At 50.6% G+C, this 17,700-nt stretch overlaps 2 protein-coding genes across 9 annotated transcripts; one reads left to right on the top strand and one right to left on the bottom strand.

Moving 5' to 3' along the window:
* Positions 1-2: 2 nt before the first annotated feature.
* On the bottom strand, positions 3-7,740 carry TMEM234 (transmembrane protein 234). Of its 7 annotated transcripts, none has more exons than XR_012423246.1 (7): positions 7,700-7,740; positions 7,260-7,411; positions 6,518-6,584; positions 1,239-1,379; positions 1,061-1,153; positions 191-755; positions 3-91 (listed from the first exon to the last, which is right to left on the bottom strand). XR_012423246.1 is itself a non-coding variant. In XM_074013704.1 (7 exons), exons 1-6 carry the CDS (start codon positions 7,713-7,715, stop codon positions 218-220), a joined length of 501 nt encoding a protein of 166 aa, XP_073869805.1. In that variant the 5' UTR covers positions 7,716-7,740; the 3' UTR covers positions 3-91; positions 191-217. The 7 variants fall into 7 exon arrangements, 4 of the variants coding, with proteins under 4 accessions (XP_073869805.1, XP_015294627.1, XP_005544170.1 ...); XM_074013704.1 differs by lacking the exon at positions 1,239-1,379 and having other exon boundaries at positions 191-331; positions 697-755; XR_012423245.1 differs by having other exon boundaries at positions 3-755.
* A 46-nt stretch (positions 7,741-7,786) lies between these two features.
* On the top strand, positions 7,787-17,696 carry EIF3I (eukaryotic translation initiation factor 3 subunit I). Of its 2 annotated transcripts, XM_045375800.2 has the most exons (11): positions 7,787-7,837; positions 7,931-8,023; positions 9,737-9,824; positions 10,114-10,179; positions 12,286-12,435; positions 12,518-12,645; positions 14,674-14,784; positions 14,904-14,993; positions 15,312-15,385; positions 17,017-17,109; positions 17,205-17,696. In XM_045375800.2, the coding sequence occupies exons 1-11, from the start codon at positions 7,835-7,837 to the stop codon at positions 17,284-17,286; spliced, it is 978 nt and encodes a 325-aa protein (XP_045231735.1). In that variant the 5' UTR covers positions 7,787-7,834; the 3' UTR covers positions 17,287-17,696. The 2 variants fall into 2 exon arrangements, with proteins under 2 accessions (XP_045231735.1, XP_065381805.1); XM_065525733.1 differs by lacking the exon at positions 14,674-14,784.
* The last annotated feature ends 4 nt before the right edge of the window (positions 17,697-17,700 follow it).

Raw genomic sequence — 17,700 nt, 5'->3', positions numbered from 1 at the left:
TCTGTCTGTTTACCAGATTTATTGACAGCTACTACTCGCCAGGTGTGCTGGGCGCTGGAGTCAGGTGGGGCTGGGGCTCACAGCTGTCTACCTGTTTAAGAGGGGCTGGCAGTGAGAATTTCTGCCCACCTCATGGGTGAGGCAGGCAAGGCTAATAGACAGCTCATCTGCATCTGCCACTCCGATGTACCTTCTTCCCCTCGGTTCCACTCCTCATTCAGCCAAGGCACTCTGACTGAGCCCTGGAGGCCTCCCGTTTGCATTTCTGGCTCAAAGTCTGCAGCTGGCCCTTTCCATGCAGCTGGCGTTCTGCAGTCCATGGAACCTGCCACTGTGATAGTCCAGATCAGGCCACAGTAATGGTGGCTGGGCTGGGGGCCTGAGATGTCAGCAGGAAGAGAGCTGCTGGGGCAGAAAGGTTGCTGAAGGTGAGCGTAGAGTCTCCTGTGCTAAATCCCAGCAGCTGAACAGCACTTGAAGGTTACAAAACCCTTTCACTCTTGTTCTCTTATTGTGATCCATGAGGTAGCTGTTATCCCCGTAAGAGAAGAGGAAGCTGAAGCCAGAGAGGGGAAGTGCTAGGTCCATCCACTCACTGCCAGCACTTCATGGCCCAGGTGCTTCCTGGAGGCAGCAGAGCTGGAGGTGGGTTCAGCCCACTCAAAGGGTAGACGGCTGCCCCTGGGTCTTACTCACTGAGCTTGTGATGCAGAGTGAAATTCCTATCACAGTGAGCACCATGCCAGCAACTGCTCCTGGGATAACAGGCAGAAATCAAGGGGGTCTGAGCTTAGCCAGGCCAGTAGGAGCTGGTACAGGGCTGGAGGAAGGGCTCAGATGGGGTCTGGTCCTGAATCCTGCCCCAGCCTCTGTCCCCAAACTGTCCAGGGCAAGGGAACTCTGAAGGCCACAAGGAAGCAGAACAGCTGCAGAGGAAAGGGCAGGATGGGAAAAGGCCGTGCCCTCACCCACTCTGGGGAGATGGGTTCTGGGAAGGAACTAACACAGGTATGTCGATGTCCAAAGAGCTGAGTCCTGCACTCGCAGTAGCCTGACTTACGTTTTCCACCAATATCTTCTCCAAGGGCCTTGCCAACAATCAGTGTGAAGATGATGGCCAGAGAGTTACAGATGGGCACAGCTAGGGTCAGATCTGGGTGGTCAGAATGGAAAGAATGCCTGAGATGCAACAAATGCCTTTCTAGGCACAAAACACTTCCATTATCATCGTTTCATACCTTTAAAAAAGGTATCATAACCCCATCTTCCAGCTGAAGTCACAGCAAATCTCAGGACTCAAACCCACATCTCCTGACTCCACGTTCAGTGCTTCCCAGGATTCCAGCATGAAGACCTGAACTCTGAGGTCTGGGACCAGCCTGGTTTGATAATGAGAATGAGGTCTTTGCACTCAGAGAGAACTTGTGAGATCTCAAGGACATCTGCACAGACAGGCAGGCACCCAAATCCCAAAGGATGCAGTAGAGAGTCAAGTAACACCAAGCACAGCCACTATTGTAATACCACGGCCTGGGTGCTTTGTGTACATATCTCAATTTTCACAACACTGCAAGAAGGGGATTATCACCATTTTGCATAAAGGAAACAAAGGCTCAAAGAAGTCACAAACTAAGGCAAGTTGAGGATTTGAACTAAGGCTTGCCTGACTCCAAAACCTGCGCTGTTATTGAGCTGTGGATACAGACAAAGCAGAACATCAGGTGAAGCACATTTTGTTTCTGTTTCAGCCCAAGCTCAGGCCTTATGGAGTTAAAAATAAAAAGCGTCAGAAGGAAGAAGCCAGGGCCTGTTCAGGACATTCGGCTGGACCAATGGTGTGGGTAGAGGGCATCATAGCCCAGGATCTGTTCCTTAATTCTGAAGTTCCAAGGGGCTGATTGCCAATAAGCAAACTTGAAAAAGAGTAATGGAGTTGGCCGGGCGCGGTGGCTCATGCCTCTAATCCCAGCACTTTGGGAGGCCGAGGCAGGTGGATCACCTGAGGTCAGGAGTTTGAGATCAGCCTGGCCAACATGGTGAAACCCCGTCTCTACTAAAAATACCAAAAATTAGCCAGGCGTAGTGGCAGGCACCGGTAATCCCAGCTACTCAGGAGGCTGAGACAGGAGAAGTGCTTGCACCCGGGAGGCGGAAGTTGCAGTGAGCCAAGATCACGCCATTGCACTCCAGCCTGCGGAACAAGAGTGAAACTCCGTCTCAAAAAAGAAAAGAAAAGAAAAGAAAAAGACTAGTGGAGTTAACTTAAAATTTGTTGGCCAAGCCGGGCGCGGTGGCTCAAGCCTGTAATCCCAGCACTTTGGGAGGCCGAGACGGGCGGATCACGAGGTCAGGAGATCGAGACCATCCTGGCTGACATGGTGAAACCCGTCTCTACTAAAAAAAAATACAAAAAACTAGCCGGGCGAGGTGGCGGGCGCCTGTAGTCCCAGCTACTCGGGAGGCTGAGGCAGGAGAATGGCGTGAACCCGGGAGGCGGAGCTTGCAGTGAACTGAGATCCGGCCACTGCATTCCAGCCTGGGCAGCAGAGTGAGACTCCGTCTCAAAAAAAAAAAAAAAAAAAAAAAAATTTGTTGGCCAGGCACAGTGGCTCACGCCTGTATTCCCAGGACTGGGAGGCCGAGGCAGGTGGATCACCAGAGGTAGGGTGTTCGAGACCAGCCTGGCCAACCTGGGGAAACCCCGTCTCTACTAAAAATACAAATATCAGCCGGGTGTGGTGGCAGGCGCCTGTAATCCCAGCTACTTGGGAGGCTGAGTAACAAGAATCTCTTGAACCCGGGAGGTGGACGTTGTAGTGAGCCGAGATCACGCCACTGCATTCCTGATTCCTGTCTGGGCAACAAGAGGGAGACTCCATCTTTTTTTTTTTTTTTTTTTTTTGAGACAGAGTCTTGCTCTGTTGCCCAGGCTGGAGTGCAATGGCCAGATCTCAGCTCACTGCAAGCTCCGCCTCCCGGGTTTACGCCATTCTCCTGCCTCAGTCTCCCGAGTGGCTGGGACTACAGGCGCCCGCCACCTCGCCCGGCTAGTTTTTTGTATTTTTTAGTAGAGACGGGGTTTCACTGTGTTAGCCAGGATAGTCTCGATCTCCTGACCTCGTGATCTGCCCGTCTCGGCCTCCCAAAGTGCTAGGATTACAGGCTTGAGCCACCACGCCCGGCCGAGACTCCATCTTAAAAAAAAAAAAAAAAAAAATTTTGTTGAGGGTAGATCTCCTGTTAAGTGTTGTTATCACATTAAAAAGAGAGCCGGCCGGGCGCGGTGGCTCAAGCCTGTAATCCCAGCACTTTGGGAGGCCGAGACGGGCGAATCACGAGGTCAGGAGATCGAGACCATCCTGGCGAACACGGTGAAACCCCGTTTCTACTAAAAAAAAAAAATACAAAAAACTAGCCGGGCGAGGTGGCGGGCGCCTGTAGTCCCAGCTACACAGGAGGCTGAGGCAGGAGAATGGCGTAAACCCGGGAGGCGGAGCTTGCAGTGAGCTGAGATCCGGCCACTGCGCTCCAGCCCCGGCGACAGAGCGAGACTCCGTCTCAAAAAAAAAAAAAAAAAAAAAAAAAAAAAAAAAAAAAAAAGAGAGCCACAGGCCGGGAGTGGTGGCTCACGCCTGTAATCCCAGCACTTTGGAAGGCTGAAGTGGGTGGATCACTTGAGGTCCGGAGTTTGAGACCACCCTGGCCAACATGGTGAAACCCCATCTCTACTAAATATACAAATATTAGCCAGCCGTGGTGGCACATAATCCCAGCCACTCAGGAGGCTCAGGCAGGAGAATTGCTTGAATCCGGGAGATAGAAGTTGCAGTGACCGGAGATCGGGCCACTGCACTCCAGCCTGGGCAACAGAGCGAGATCCATCTCAAAAAAAAAAAAAAAGAGCCACAGCCAGGCGCAGTGGCTCACACCTGTAATCCCAGCATTTTGGAAGGCCGAGGCGGGCGGATCACCTGAGGTCGGGAGTTAGAGACCAGCCTGACCAACATGGAGAAACCCCGTCTCTACTAAAAATACAAAATTAGGCCGGTTGTGGTGGCTCACGCCTGCAATCCCAGCACTTTGGGAGGCCAAGGCGGATGGATCATTTGAGGTCAGGAGTTCAAGACCAGCCTGGCCAACATGGTGAAACCCCATCTCTACTAAAAATACAAAAATTAGCCAAGCATGATGGCACATGCCTGTAGTTCCAGCTACTTGGGAGGCTGAGGCAGGAGAATTGCTTGAACCTGGGAGGCAGAGGTTGCAGTGACCAGAGATTGCACCACGGCACTCCAGCCTAGGTGACAGAGCAAGGCTCCAACTCAAAAACAAAAAAAAACAAAAAAACAAAATTAGCCGGGCGTGGTAGCACGTGCCTGTAATCTCAGCTGGTGGGGAGGCTAAGGCAGGAGAATCACTTGAACCCAGGAGGCGGAGGTTGCAGTGAGCCGAGACTGTACCATTGCACTCCAGCTTGGGCAACAAGAGCAAAATACCCTCTCAAAATAAAAAATAAAAAAAAGCCACATACACACAAAAAAAGACCAATGGATAAATCAGCTGAGTTATCCATAGTAACAAGACTCAACTGCAGACCAGATGCTCACACTGGCTCCTCAGCACATTCTTTCCCAGCACTCCCAGGGCTCGCCTGTGTGAGGGAGAGGAGCAAACTGTCCTGCTCCTCATCCCCTGAGAGGCCCCAGCATGGAGGCATTACCCATCTAAGAAATTGATATAACAACCCCACTTACAAAGAGCTGCTTTCTTTGTTGTTTTTTTCTTTTTGTTGTTGTTTTGAGACAGGTCTCTCTCTGTTGCTCAGGCTGGAGTGCAGTGGTGAGGTCACTGATCACTGCAGCCTCAACCTCCTGAGCTCAAGCGATCCTCCCACCTCAGCCTCCTGAGCAGCTAGGACTACAGGCATGCACCACTAAGCCCAGCTAATTTTTGTATTTTTTTTTGTTGCTGTTGTTCCTAGGCTGGTCTCCTAGGCTCAGGTTATCTGCCCACTTCAGCCTCCAAAATTGCTGGAATTACAGGCCTGAGCCACTGTGCCCTGCCCAGAACTGCCTTCTTAAGTTTATATACCTTACAAGGAGTGTCATGGCTGCTGAGGTCTGGTTTGCAACAGTAGATGGGAGAAGGATGTAGCATGGTGCAGTGGGAAAGTGAGGGCATTGGAGTGAGGCAGATCTGAGTTTCCCTTGTAATCTTGGTTAGGATATTCAAACACTCAACCTGTTTCCCCATATGTAAAACAGGGATCACAGTATACCATTTCTTTTGTTGGACTGTTGTTAAGATGAGCTGTGATAATGCATGGATCGTCCCTGGCTGAAGTGGACGCTTCATAAATAGTGATTACTGTTCTGGTTATTAGAAAGGATGGATATTAAAGGATATAGGCAGAGAGGGTAATGAGATAAAAAGAATCTAATACTGTGATTAAAACTTGGTGAATGGCTAGCTGTAGTCAGCTGGTCAAGGGTTCAGCATTCTTCCACAGCAGTGAATGCATGAGGCCAGAGGCTTTCAAACTCATAAATAAGTGCATATTATTTATTTATTTATTTATTTTTGAGAGAGAGTCTCGCTCTGTTGCCCAGGGACTGGAGTGCAGTGGCGTGATCTCCGCTTACTGCAACCTCCGCCTCCTGGGTCCAAGTCATTCTTGTGCCTCAGCCTCCCAAGTAGCTGGGACTACAGGCACGCACCACCACACCTGGCTAATTTTGTTATTTTTAGTAGAGATGGGGTTTCAGCATGTTGGCCAGGCTGGTCTCAAACTCCCGACCTCAAGTGATCTGCCCTCCTTGGCCTCCCAAAGGGCTGGGATTACAGGCGTGAGACACCATGCCCAGTCGAGCATAAACTTTAATATATGGCTTCAAATCCTTCTGCACTGACATACTGTGGGACTTAAGAGAGGTGAAATTGCCCAAAGTTTTGCAACTTCATTTTCTAAGATAATCATGTCTGCTTTACAGAATCATGATTGGAATTAAATAATGTGTAAGACTAGTGCAGTATCTGACGTAGTAGAGGGCAGTCAACAAATGTCAAGAGAAAGGAAATTTATGTATATGGGGCTCTAATTGTGTGCCAGGCACTGTCCTACATGTTTCTCATTCATTAAATTTAATCCTCACAATGCTATGAAGCCAGCTGTATAAAACCAAGGCTCAAATGAGGGACTTGCTCATGGTCAGGCAGGTAGCACACAGTGGAAGCAAGAATGTGAAAGCCAGCACTTGGCACAGCAAAATGAACCTTCCTTCTTCCTCCGCTGGTCACACAAGACTGCCAGGCTTCAAACCAACACCAGTGCCTAGCAACATACTCATAACCAGCCCACTGTGTCCCTCTTGTTCAGAGAAGAGGGTACTAAGAGGGAACTAGAGCTAGTCAGCCCTCTCTCACTGATGGGAATGAGGTGTTTCAAGCTCCACCCCCTCAAATCACTCTTCCAGGTGGCCTCAAACACTAAGCAGAACAGTTCCAAGCCAGGACCCACCTGTCGATGCCAAGGTGAGGTAATAGAGAAGGGAGCCACACTGGTTGAGGAGAAAGGGCATCAGGTACTGGAAAGAGGAGAAACCTGCAGTCAGTGTGATGGCCTGACTGAGCAGCACTGCCTTCTTTGAGCTCCTAGCGAATGCCTTTCCTTGGAGGGAGGGAGGGTTATAAAGACCCAGAGAACACTAATCCCTCTAAGGAGAACCCTTCCAGGGCAAAGAGGGAAACAGACTGAACTCTGTGCCTTTGCTCAAACTACCCTCTCCCTCAACTCTGCTAATTCCCATCCTGCAAGGCCTTGATGCCAATGTCAGCTCCTCCAGGAATCCTTCCCCAAGTCCTCCAGCTCCAGCCTTCCTTCTCTGAACTCCTCCCCTGCAGGGCCAATTTGAGCCCTAAGTCCTCCCTCTGGAAAGGCTCACAAATGTTGCCTTATTTAACTGAAGGAATCACAATAATAAAATGTGAATAATGGCAGCCATAGATTGAGCACTTACTATGTTCTAGGCCCAAAGCTAAATGCTCTACGTATCTCACCTAATTCCCACAACTGCCCTATCAGATGGTTGTTATTATTATAATCGCCATTTACAGATGATGAAACTGAGGCTTAAGGAGGACAACTGACTCTTCGGAGAATTTCTGGTGAGTGGGGGTGGGGCTGACCCAGACCTGTTTGACTCCAAAGACCAAATTATTGGTGGCAACTCCCCCGAGAGAGGGGCCTTTCACAGACGCACCTCAGTATTCAAGAAGAGGGTCTTCATCTCCTGTAGCAACTGCCGGGCCCAGGTCGGCTCATGAACCCGCTGCAGGCCGGCGGAGGCCCGCTTCAGCAGCGGCTGCGTGCCACCCCACAGAGCGGCCACCAGCACCAGAGCCAGCACCTGCCCTGAATACAGACGAGTGCGTCACCCTGACCCCCACCCCAAACGGCCGCCCACCCCGCCCTCTCCTGGCCTCCTAGCCCCAGCTAGCCGCCCCGACTTCCCTCCTTCGCTGTCTTCGCCTCGGCTGCGACTGGCGGCTAAGGCAGGCCCAGCGAGGCTGGGGAGATGAATCCAGGAGTCCAGCCTCTGGGGTTGTAGCAGGGGTCGGGATTAGGGGGTGCAGGTGGAGCAGGAAATGAATTCGAGGCGAGGGTCGGGAAATCCATGGAGGGGCGGGGTCGGCTACCTACCCAGAGACGCCGCCATGGCAACGCCGCTGTCTTCTACTTCCGGGAACGAGGGGGCGGAGACCCATAATCCGGAAGTGGACCCAAAGCGTTTTCCGGTCCTACTCACGTTGCGGCCTTCCTCGCGTCACCGCCGGGATGGTGAGTTTCAGAGTTATGGGTATTGCAGTGGGCGTCCTGGGCTGAGGCCGGGGCCCAATTCCGAGCACTGACGTTACCATCTTGTCCCCACAGAAGCCGATCCTACTGCAGGGCCATGAGCGGTCCATTACGCAGATTAAGTATAACCGCGAAGGAGACCTCCTCTTTACTGTGGCCAAGGACCCTGTGAGCGTCGGCTGGAGGGCGGGCGGGACCATGCGGAGGGGGTCCGGGAGGCGAGAGATCCTTCTGCCAGGACGATGGGTGGACATGCCAGTTTTGCCGTTAGCGGGGAACCAAAGAACGGCCCATTCTGAGAAGTAGGGAGAGGCCATCCCGGGGGTAGGTTGGCGAAAGTATTCTACTGGGAAAGGTAGGGAAGAACTCGATTGGCCGACTGCGGTGGCTCACGCCTGTAATCCCAGCACTTTGAGAGGCCGAGGTGGGAGGACCGCTTGAGTCCAGGAGTTGGAGACCAGCTTGAGCAACATAGTAAGACCCATCTCTACACACAAAAAATTAGCCTGATGTGGTGGCTCGCGCCTGTGGCCTCAGCTGCTTCGGAGTCTGAAACGAGAGGATCGCTGGAGCCCGGTGAGCTGAGATCGTGCCACTGTACTCCAAGAAAAGCAAGAGACAGTTGCCGGGCGGGGTGACTCAAGCCTGTAATCCCAGCACTTTGGGAAGGTGAGGCGTGCAGATCACGAGGTCAGGAGATCGAGACCATCCTGGCTAACACGGTGAAACCCCGTCTCTACTAGAAGTACAAAAAATTAGTCGAGCGTGGTGGCGGGTGCCAGTAGTCCCAGCTACACGGGAGGCTGAGGCAGGAGAATGGCGTGAACCCGGGAGGCGGAGGCTGCAGTGAGCCGAGATGGCGCCACTGCTCTCCAGCCTGGACAACAGAGCGAGACTCTGTCTCAAAAAAAAAAAAGAAAAGAAAAGCAAGAGACCACTGTGGAAAGGGGATAAGGATGAGGGTCAGCTTGCCCAGAGAATGGGATGCGGCCTTTAGGGATAATCTAATTTTTCTACCAGGATAGTGCAGGCTGTGTTATTCAGACACAGGGGACTTAATGAGGCTGTCTCTAGTCTCATTTTAAGTCAATCCCATTCTGCTACTCAATGCAAAACAGTCCCTCATGATACTGCCTTTTTAAAATTTTATTTTATTTTTTGGGGTACGGAGTCTCGCTCTGTCACACAGGCTGGAGTGCAGTGGTGCAATCGCGGCTCACTGCAGCCTCCGCCTCCCAGGTTCAAGCGATTCTCCTGCCTCAGCCTCCTGAGTAGCTGGGACTACAGGCTCGTGCCACCACGCCCGGCTAACTTTTTGTATTTTTAGTAGAGACAGGGTTTCACCATGTTGGCCAGGCTGGTCTTGAACTCCTGACCTGAGGTGATCCGCCTGCCTCAGCCTCCCAAAGTGCTAGGATTACAGGCGTGAGCTACCACACCCAGCCTGGCCATTTTCAAGATGAGAAAACTGAACTTCAAAGGAGAGAAGCACTGTATTTGAGATCATACAGTGAGACAGTGGCAGAGCAGGCACTGGAACCCAGACTTCCCTACTATCAGCTGCTCCCACTTGGATAAGACATCAGAGATACTGTTTTTCTGGACTGGAGCTCAACTTGGCCTTTTATTCTTTGGAGCCACTGGGAGTCCCAGGAGAGCTGGAGCTAACAAATGAGGATGCTTTTACAAGCCGCCTGACTCCTCTGTTGCTTACCTTCAGAAAGGGAGGAGAATCCAGGAGTTGGTCTTTTTATCAGCTCCCTGCTGTTTCCCAAGAAATGAAGAGAAGAGGGCAGAATCAGCCTGGCTACAGGCTGCTGAGGGTTCCTGGGGTAAAGTAGGAAGCATCGCTCTTACTATCCTGTGGTTTGACTTTTCCAGATCGTCAATGTATGGTACTCTGTGAATGGTGAGAGGCTGGGCACCTACATGGGCCATACCGGAGCTGTGTGGTGTGTGGACGCTGACTGTATCCTTGTTTTGGCTCTGAGTCCATGCTGCTAGGGTCTGTCAGCAATGGAGAGGCTAGGTTGGAAGTTGGGAGTTGGGGGTGTTGTTGAGGGCCTAGAGAACAATACCTCCTATTCCCTGGTCTCTTCACTGGCTGGGGAAACATTTAGGACAAGTTCCAGTTCTGGATAAGGAGGTAAGAGGGGAAGAAAGGCTCTTTGGGGCTGAACAGGGAGATGACTCACTTGGCCTCCCCCAGAGGACAAGGGCTCAGGTGAACTTCGTCATGTTTCTTAACAACTCTTCAGGGGACACCAAGCATGTCCTCACTGGCTCAGCTGACAACAGCTGTCGTCTCTGGGACTGTGAAACAGGTAAGCTAGGTTCATTCACTTTTTTAGCAACAGGTCCTAGGAAAATAGAGATGAAATCCATAGATAGTTTCCAGTCTAGGGAATAAGAGACAAGAAAGACAGATGAGAAAAGAAGTCTTACAGTAAGATACACACCATGGTAGAGGAAGCGTAGATTACTATGGGAGGCCAGAGCCCAGCAACTGGCTCCCTAGAGTGGGGATGGGAGCAGCCTGGGAAGGTTTCCCAAGGTAAATGTCATATGAGCTGGAGCTTAAAGGATGAGGAAAGACGTCATCACTTTGGCACATGCAGGAGTGAAAGCGTGGAGACTGTTGTGTCCAAGTCATCTGATCTGGCTGCAATTCCTGCTTCTTGGTGGGGTGGGGGTAGGGGGGTGAAATACACAGTCATGGAAAAGATGAAGCTGGAGAGTCAGGCTAAGGCCAGAACAGGTCTTGAATGCCAAACTCAGGAGCTTGGCTTTGTTCCATAGAATATGGGGTGCTGTGGAGGTCCCTGAGCAGGCAAGAGTGGGGGTCTGTTCAGTTTAGCAAGGTCAGGGAGCAGGGGGGAGGCACTGGAAGAGCTAAGACTGAAGACAGGGGAGCCTATTAAGTTTTCTTTTTTTTTTTTTTCTTTTTCTTGTTTTTGAGACAGAGTCTCGCTGTCGCCCAGGCTGGAGAGCAATGGCATGATCTTGGCTCACTGCAACCTCTGCCTCCCGGGTTCAAGGGATTCTCCTGTCTCAGCCAGCCCGAGTAGCTGGGATTATAGACGCACACTACCATGCTTGGCTAATTTTTTTTTTGAGACGGATTCTCTCGCTCTGTCACCCAGGCTGGAGTGCAGTGGCACAATCTTGGCTCACTGCAACCTCTGCCTCCTGAGTTCAAGTGATTCTCCTGTCTCAGCCTCCCGAATAGCTGGGATTATAGACATGCGCCATCACACCTGACTAATTTTTGTATTTTTAGTAGAGACAGGGTTTACTGTGTTGGCCAGGCTGGTCTCAAACTCCAGACCTCAGGTGATCCACCCACCTCAGCCTCCCAAAGTGATGGGATTACAGGCGTGAGCCACTGCGCCTGGCCGGTGGCTAATTTTGTATTTTTAGTAGAGATGGGGTTTCACCATGTTGGCCAGGCTGGTCTCAAACTCCTCACCTCAAGTGATCCACTTCAGCCTCCCAAAGTGCTGGGATTACAGGCATAAGCCACTGTGCCCAGCCTAAGTTGTTCTGTTTAGTGCCAGGTCTATGCTGGGCACTGGGGACATGCAGGGAAATCAGATCAGGTCTTTGCTGTGGAGGATTGCAGTCTGAGTGGGGAGATAGATATATTGCAGTCTGCGTATGAGCAGTACCACATTAGCAGGATGTCTGAGGAAAGAGTCTGGATAAGAAGTTAAAATACTTGGCCAGGTGTGGTGGCTCACGCCTGTTAATCCCAGCACTTTAGGAGGTCGAGGGGGTGGATCACCTGAGGTCAGGAGTTCAAGACCAGCCTGGCCAACAAGGCGAAACCCCGTCTACTAAAAATACAAAAATGAGCCAGGCATGGTGGCGGGTGCTTGTAATCCCAACTACTTGGGAGGCTGAGGCAGGAGAATCGCTTGAAAGGTTGCAGTGAGCCGAGATCACACCATTGTACTCCAGCCTGTGGGACGAGAGCAAAACTCTATCTCAAAAAAAAAAAAAAAGGGCCTGGCGCAGTGGCTCACACCTGTAATTCTAGCACTTTGGGACGTCAGGGTGGGCGGATCATGAGGTCAGGAGATCGAGACTATCCTGGCTAACATGGTAAAACCCCGTCTCTACTAAAAATACAAAAAATGAGCGGGGCATGGTGGTGGGCGCCTATAGTCCCAGCTACTTGGGAGACTGAGGCAGGAGAATGGCTTGAACCGGGAGGTGGAGCTTGCAGTGAGCGGAGATCGTGCCAGTGCACTCCAGCCTGGGAAACAGAGCGAGACTCTGTCTTAAAAAAGAAAAAAAAAAGAAAAAATACTTTCTAAGTTTGGGTTACTGGAGCAAGAGAAACAGTGAGATGCGATGGTAGCATTCTCTAGAATGTCCTCCCTGCAATTGCAATGGATGGTGTAGCCCAGACTCTTGCCTGTTTCCAGGGAAGCAGCTGGCCCTTCTCAAGACCAATTCGGCTGTCCGGACCTGTGGTTTTGACTTTGGGGGCAACATCATCATGTTCTCCACAGACAAGCAGATGGGCTACCAGTGCTTTGTGAGCTTCTTTGACCTGCGGGATCCGAGCCAGATTGGTGAGGGCTGGGATTAGGGCTGGGGTTGAGGTAAAGGGTGCAGCTCTAGAGCCCAGGGCCTAACATCTACTGCTCCACACAGACAACAATGAGCCCTACATGAAGATCCCTTGCAACGACTCTAAAATCACCAGTGCCGTTTGGGGACCCCTGGGGGAGTGCATCATCGCTGGCCATGAGAGTGGAGAGCTCAACCAGTATAGTGCCAAGGTAAGAGGCCACATGGGGCCTGAGCCTACCAGAATGATTCTTTTTTTTTTTTTAAGGTAGAGTTTCTCTCTGTCGCCCAAGCTGGAGTGCAGTGGTGCCATCTCGGCTCACTGCAACCTCCACCTCCCGGGTTCAAGCAATTCTCCTGCCTCAGCCTCCCGAGTAGCTGGGATTACAGGCACACGCCACCATGCCTGGCTAATTTTTTTTGTATTTTTAGTAGAGATGGGGTTTCACCATGTTGGCCAGACTGGTCACGAACTCCTGACCTCAGGCAGTCCGCCCACCTTCGCCTCCCAAAGTGCTGGGATTACAGGCATGAGCCACCACACCTGTATTTTTTTTTTCTTTGAGACAGAGTCTCACCCTGTTGACCAGGCTGGAGTACAGTGATACGATCTTGGCTCACTGCAACCTCTGCCTCCTGGATTCAAGCCATTCTCTTGCCTCAGCCTCTCAAGTAGCTGGGAATATAGGCACCCACCACCATGCCTGGGTAATTTTTGTATTTTTAGTAGAGATGGGGTTTCACCATGGTGGCCAGGCTGGTCTCAAACCCCTGACCTCCTGACCTCAGATGATCCACCTGCCTCAGGCACTGGTGATAGCACAGTAGTTCAGAGCAAGGGCGGAGCTGTATGCTGTGGCTCACATCTGTAATCCCAGTGCCTTTGGGGGCCAAGACAGGAGGATCTCTTGAGCCCAGGGGTTGGGGCTATAGTGAGCTGTGATCATACCACTACACTCCAGCCTGGGTGACAGTGAGACCCAGCACTTAGGGAGGTTGACCCGCCTCAACCTCTCAAAGTGCTGGGATTTTCTAATAAATTAAGAAAAAATTAATAAAAATTTTTAAAAAGAGCAGAGGTGAGATTGAAATGTAGATTTCACTACTTTTTAGCTGTGTGATCTTGGGCAAGTTACATAACTTCTCTGACCCTGTTTATCTGTAAAATGTTTCAAGGATCAAATGATATCACATGTTTGAAAAACTTGTCACAAAGTACTCAGGACATGTTAATAAGGATCACAGGCCGGGTGCGGTGACTCACACCTGGAATCCCAACACTTTGGGAGACTGGAGCAGGAGGATTGCTTGAGCCCCAGGGATTGAGATCAGCTTGGGCAATACAGGAAAACCCTATCTCTAAAAAAAAAAAAATTAAAAATTAGCTGGGTGTGGTGGAGCGTGCCTCTGGTCCCAGGTACTCAAGATGTTGAGGCTGAAAGATTGCTTGAGTCTGGGAGATTGAGGCTGCAGTGAGCCATGACTGTGCCACTGTACTCCAGCCTGGGTGATAGAACAAGACCCTGTCTCAAAAAAAAAAAAAAAATTAAGGATCACAAATGAGCAGTTCCCTGCCACCAGAGTATAATGCCCTGTGCTGAGTTCCTAGAACAAAGAAGTAAATCAGACACAGTCCCTTCCCCCTTGGAAGGGACTTGCAAACAGCTAGCACCTGAGTCAGATTGTGAACTGTGCCACCGTAGAAGTCTCAACCAGGTGTGGAAGGTGCACTGTCCCAGGGAGGTGGTGTGTACATTAAACCCTGGAGAATAAATGGAGCTTCAAGCAGGAAGGAAAGAACATCCCACAGGCAAAAGGAACAGCAAAAGCAAAGGCACAGAGTTAAGAAAGTATGGAGTCTTCAGGAACCATTGGGATGCAGTCTTGGGGACAGAGGACAGGGAATAGATTTTAAACGTCCTTAAGTGTGAGGAGATAAAGAGTTTTGATTTTCCTCCAGGCAGTAGGGAATCTTGAAAGGGTTATCTATGGCCAGATTTTCCTTCCAACAGCGCTTGCAGGTTATGTTTGGAGAATGGACCTGAACTAGCCATCAGGCATAGGATGTACATTACTGGACAGAGTCAAGGGATATTTAGGGGTGACTGATTAGATAGAGGGGGTGAGGAAAACACAAAGTCCATGCTATCTCAGCTTTCTCATTTGGGTGCTTAGGTTTCTGGGGAACTGAGATTAGTAGGGATTGGGCCCAGTCAGTCTCATTCTTCCTCCTTCCCCAGTCTGGAGAGGTGTTGGTGAATGTTAAGGAGCACTCCCGGCAGATCAATGACATCCAGTTATCCAGGGACATGACCATGTTTGTGACCGCATCCAAGGACAACACAGCCAAGGTGAGCCTGGGCAGGGGTCTGGCAGGGCTGCTGCCTCCCTCCTGCTGCACAGCTCACCCTGCCCGACTTCCCCCAGGAAGGCTCTTTCTACAGATATCCCCCTTGCCTTCTCTCTCCAGCTTTTTGACTCCACAACTCTTGAACATCAGAAGACTTTCCGGACAGAACGTCCCGTCAACTCAGCTGCTCTCTCCCCCAACTATGACCATGTAAGAGAACCCCATCCAGCCTTCCTGCTAAAGCCTCAGGAAGCTTCCAAGTTCTAGATGCTTGTCCAGAAGTTGGGCTACAACATTGTGGGGGAAATGATGTCAGGCAGAGAGGAGATTCCCAGAGGAGTGACAAAGCTGGAAGGATGAATAGCCCCAGGGAAGCGGGCAGGAGGTGGCAGAAGTGTCTGATCATCCCCTACCTTTGGTATCCTCCCATTGAGCTGTGTGAGATGTGAAAAATGTATATGGCAGGAGAAAAACAGAAAATAGACTTGGTGTCCATCGGGCCCATCTAGAGTTTCTTCTTCCATTCAGGTGGTCCTGGGCGGTGGTCAGGAAGCCATGGATGTAACCACAACCTCCACCAGGATTGGCAAGTTTGAGGCCAGGTAAAGAGGAAGAGAGCTCTTCCAAATTGAAATCTCATGGGGTGCACCTTTTTTTTTTTTTTCCCCGAGACGGAGTCTTGCTCTGTCACCCAGACTGGAGTGCAATGGTGTGATCTCTGCCTCCTAGGTTCAGGCGATTCTCCTGCCTCTGCCTCCCGGGTAGCTGGGATTACAGGCACCCACCAACACACCTGGCTAATTTTTGTATTTTTAGAAGAGACAGGGTTTCACCATGTTGGCCAGGCTGGTCTTGAATGAACTCCTGGCCTTAAGTAATCTGCCCACCTTGGCCTCCCAAAGTGTTGGGATTACAGGCATGAGCCACTGTGCCCGGCCTTCATTATATTTCTCTATGCCCATATTTCCTCTATTGTATAATGAGACAGTGACAATATACTTACCATAAAATTATGCAGATTAAATTATTCAGTTAATATTTATTAAGCTCTTTAAGCACTGCCCAGCACGTAGTAGGCACTCTATAAGTATTAGCTATGAATTTAGGCAGACTTCTGGGTCCGGTCTTCCTCTTATAATAAAAAAGTTAAAAAATAAAGATACAGGGTCTCACTATGTTGCCCAGGCTGGCCTCGAACTCCTGGGCGCAAGTGATCCTCTGCCCTCAGCCTCCCAAAGTACTGGGATTACAGGCGTGAACCACAGCCCCCAACTTCATCTTATTTTGTTCACATTCACTTATTATCTCAATTTTTCTGCTTTATTATTATTTTTTGAGACAGGGTCTCACTCTGTTGCCTAGGCTGGAGTGCAGTGGCACCATTTCTGCTCACTGCAACCTCCTGGGCTCAAGCAATCCTCCCGCTAAGCCTCTGAGTAGCTCAGATTACAGGTGCACACCACCGTGCCTGGCTGCTTTTTGTATTTTTAGTAGAGATGTTGGCAAGGCTGGTCTCAAACTCCTGGCCTCAAGCGATCTGCCTTTCTTGGCCTCCCAATGTGCTGGGATTACAGGCATGAGCCGCCACGCCTGGCCTCAAATGCAAATTATATCACAAAAAATAAAGCAGAAGCCGAGTTGGTGACCAGCCTGGCCAACACGGTGAAACCCCATCTCTACTAAAATACAAAAATTAGCCAGGCGTCTATCATCCCAGCCACTCGGGAGGCTGAGGCAGGAGAATTGCTTGAACCCAGGAGGTGGAGGTTCCAGTGAACCGAGATTGCGCCACTGTATTCCACCCTGGGTGACAGAGTAAGACTCCATCTCAAAATAAATAAATGGGGCCGGGTGCGGTGGCTCACGCCTGTAATCCCAGCACTTTGGGAGACTGAGACGGGCAGATCAGGAGAACAGGAGATCAAGACCATCCTGGCTAACACAGTGAAACCCCATCTCTACTAAAAATACAAAAAAGTTAGCCGGGCATGGTGGCAGGCACCTGTATCCCAGCTACTTAGGAGGCTGAGGTAGCAGAATGGCGTGAACCTGGGAGGCAGAGCTTGCGGTGAGCTGAGATCGCACCACTGCACTTCAGCCTGGGCGACAGAGCGAGACTCCGTCTCAAAATAAATAAATAAATAAATATAACAATTTGCATTTGGGGAGCGCCACCTTCAAAATGTTTTGGAAGGAAATGGAAAGTGAATTAATTGTGTCCCTTTTCCTCCAGGTTCTTCCATTTGGCCTTTGAAGAAGAGTTTGGAAGAGTCAAGGGTCACTTTGGACCTATCAACAGTGTTGCTTTCCATCCTGATGGCAAGAGGTAGGGTCCCAGTGAAGCAGCTGAGCTAAGCCCGGGTTGGGTCTCTGCCTCTCCTAGAGTAGGCACCTGACTGGTGCCTGGCTATCTTTTTCCAGCTACAGCAGCGGCGGTGAAGATGGTTACGTCCGTATCCATTACTTCGACCCACAGTACTTCGAATTCGAGTTTGAGGCTTGAGAAGCTGGATCTCCGGCCGGGCGCGGTGGTTCATGCCTGTAATCTCACCACTTTGGGAGGTCAAGGTGGGCGGATCACCTGAGGTCAGGAGTTTGGGACCAGCCTGACCAACATGAAGAAACCCCGTCTCTACTAAAAATATAAAAATTAGCAGGGCGTGGTGGCACGCACCTATAGTCCCAGCTACTCAGGAGGCTGAGGCAGGAGAATCACTTGAACCCAGGAGGCGGAGGTTGCAGTGAGCTGAGATCGTGTCATTGCACTCCAGCCTGGGCAACAAGAGCGAAACTCCGTCTCAAAAAAATAATAATAATAATAAGCTGGATCTCTATCCGGGCCAGAGAAGATTCTCACAGAAGGTTTTGAACTCTAAGAAATAAATTGGTTTGGTAATAAATGGCTTCTGGTCAGATA

Source organism: Macaca fascicularis, chromosome 1, assembly GCF_037993035.2.
Source record: "Macaca fascicularis isolate 582-1 chromosome 1, T2T-MFA8v1.1".
Taxonomy (NCBI): Eukaryota; Metazoa; Chordata; class Mammalia; order Primates; family Cercopithecidae; genus Macaca; species Macaca fascicularis.
This window is presented reverse-complemented; position numbering and strand designations above follow the sequence as displayed.

Excerpts from the sequence above, each read along its gene's own strand:
- TMEM234 (XM_005544113.4), bottom strand. Across the intron at positions 6,585-7,259 it reads CCCTCTTCTTGAATACTGAG|TACCTGATGCCCTTTCTCCT; the intron begins GTGCGTCTGTGA and ends TCCTCTTTCCAG. Across the intron at positions 1,154-6,517 it reads CCTCACCTTGGCATCGACAG|ATCTGACCCTAGCTGTGCCC; the intron begins GTGGGTCCTGGC and ends CTGACCACCCAG.
- EIF3I (XM_045375800.2), top strand. Across the intron at positions 10,180-12,285 it reads TCTCTGGGACTGTGAAACAG|GGAAGCAGCTGGCCCTTCTC; the intron begins GTAAGCTAGGTT and ends GCCTGTTTCCAG. Across the intron at positions 12,436-12,517 it reads GCGGGATCCGAGCCAGATTG|ACAACAATGAGCCCTACATG; the intron begins GTGAGGGCTGGG and ends TGCTCCACACAG.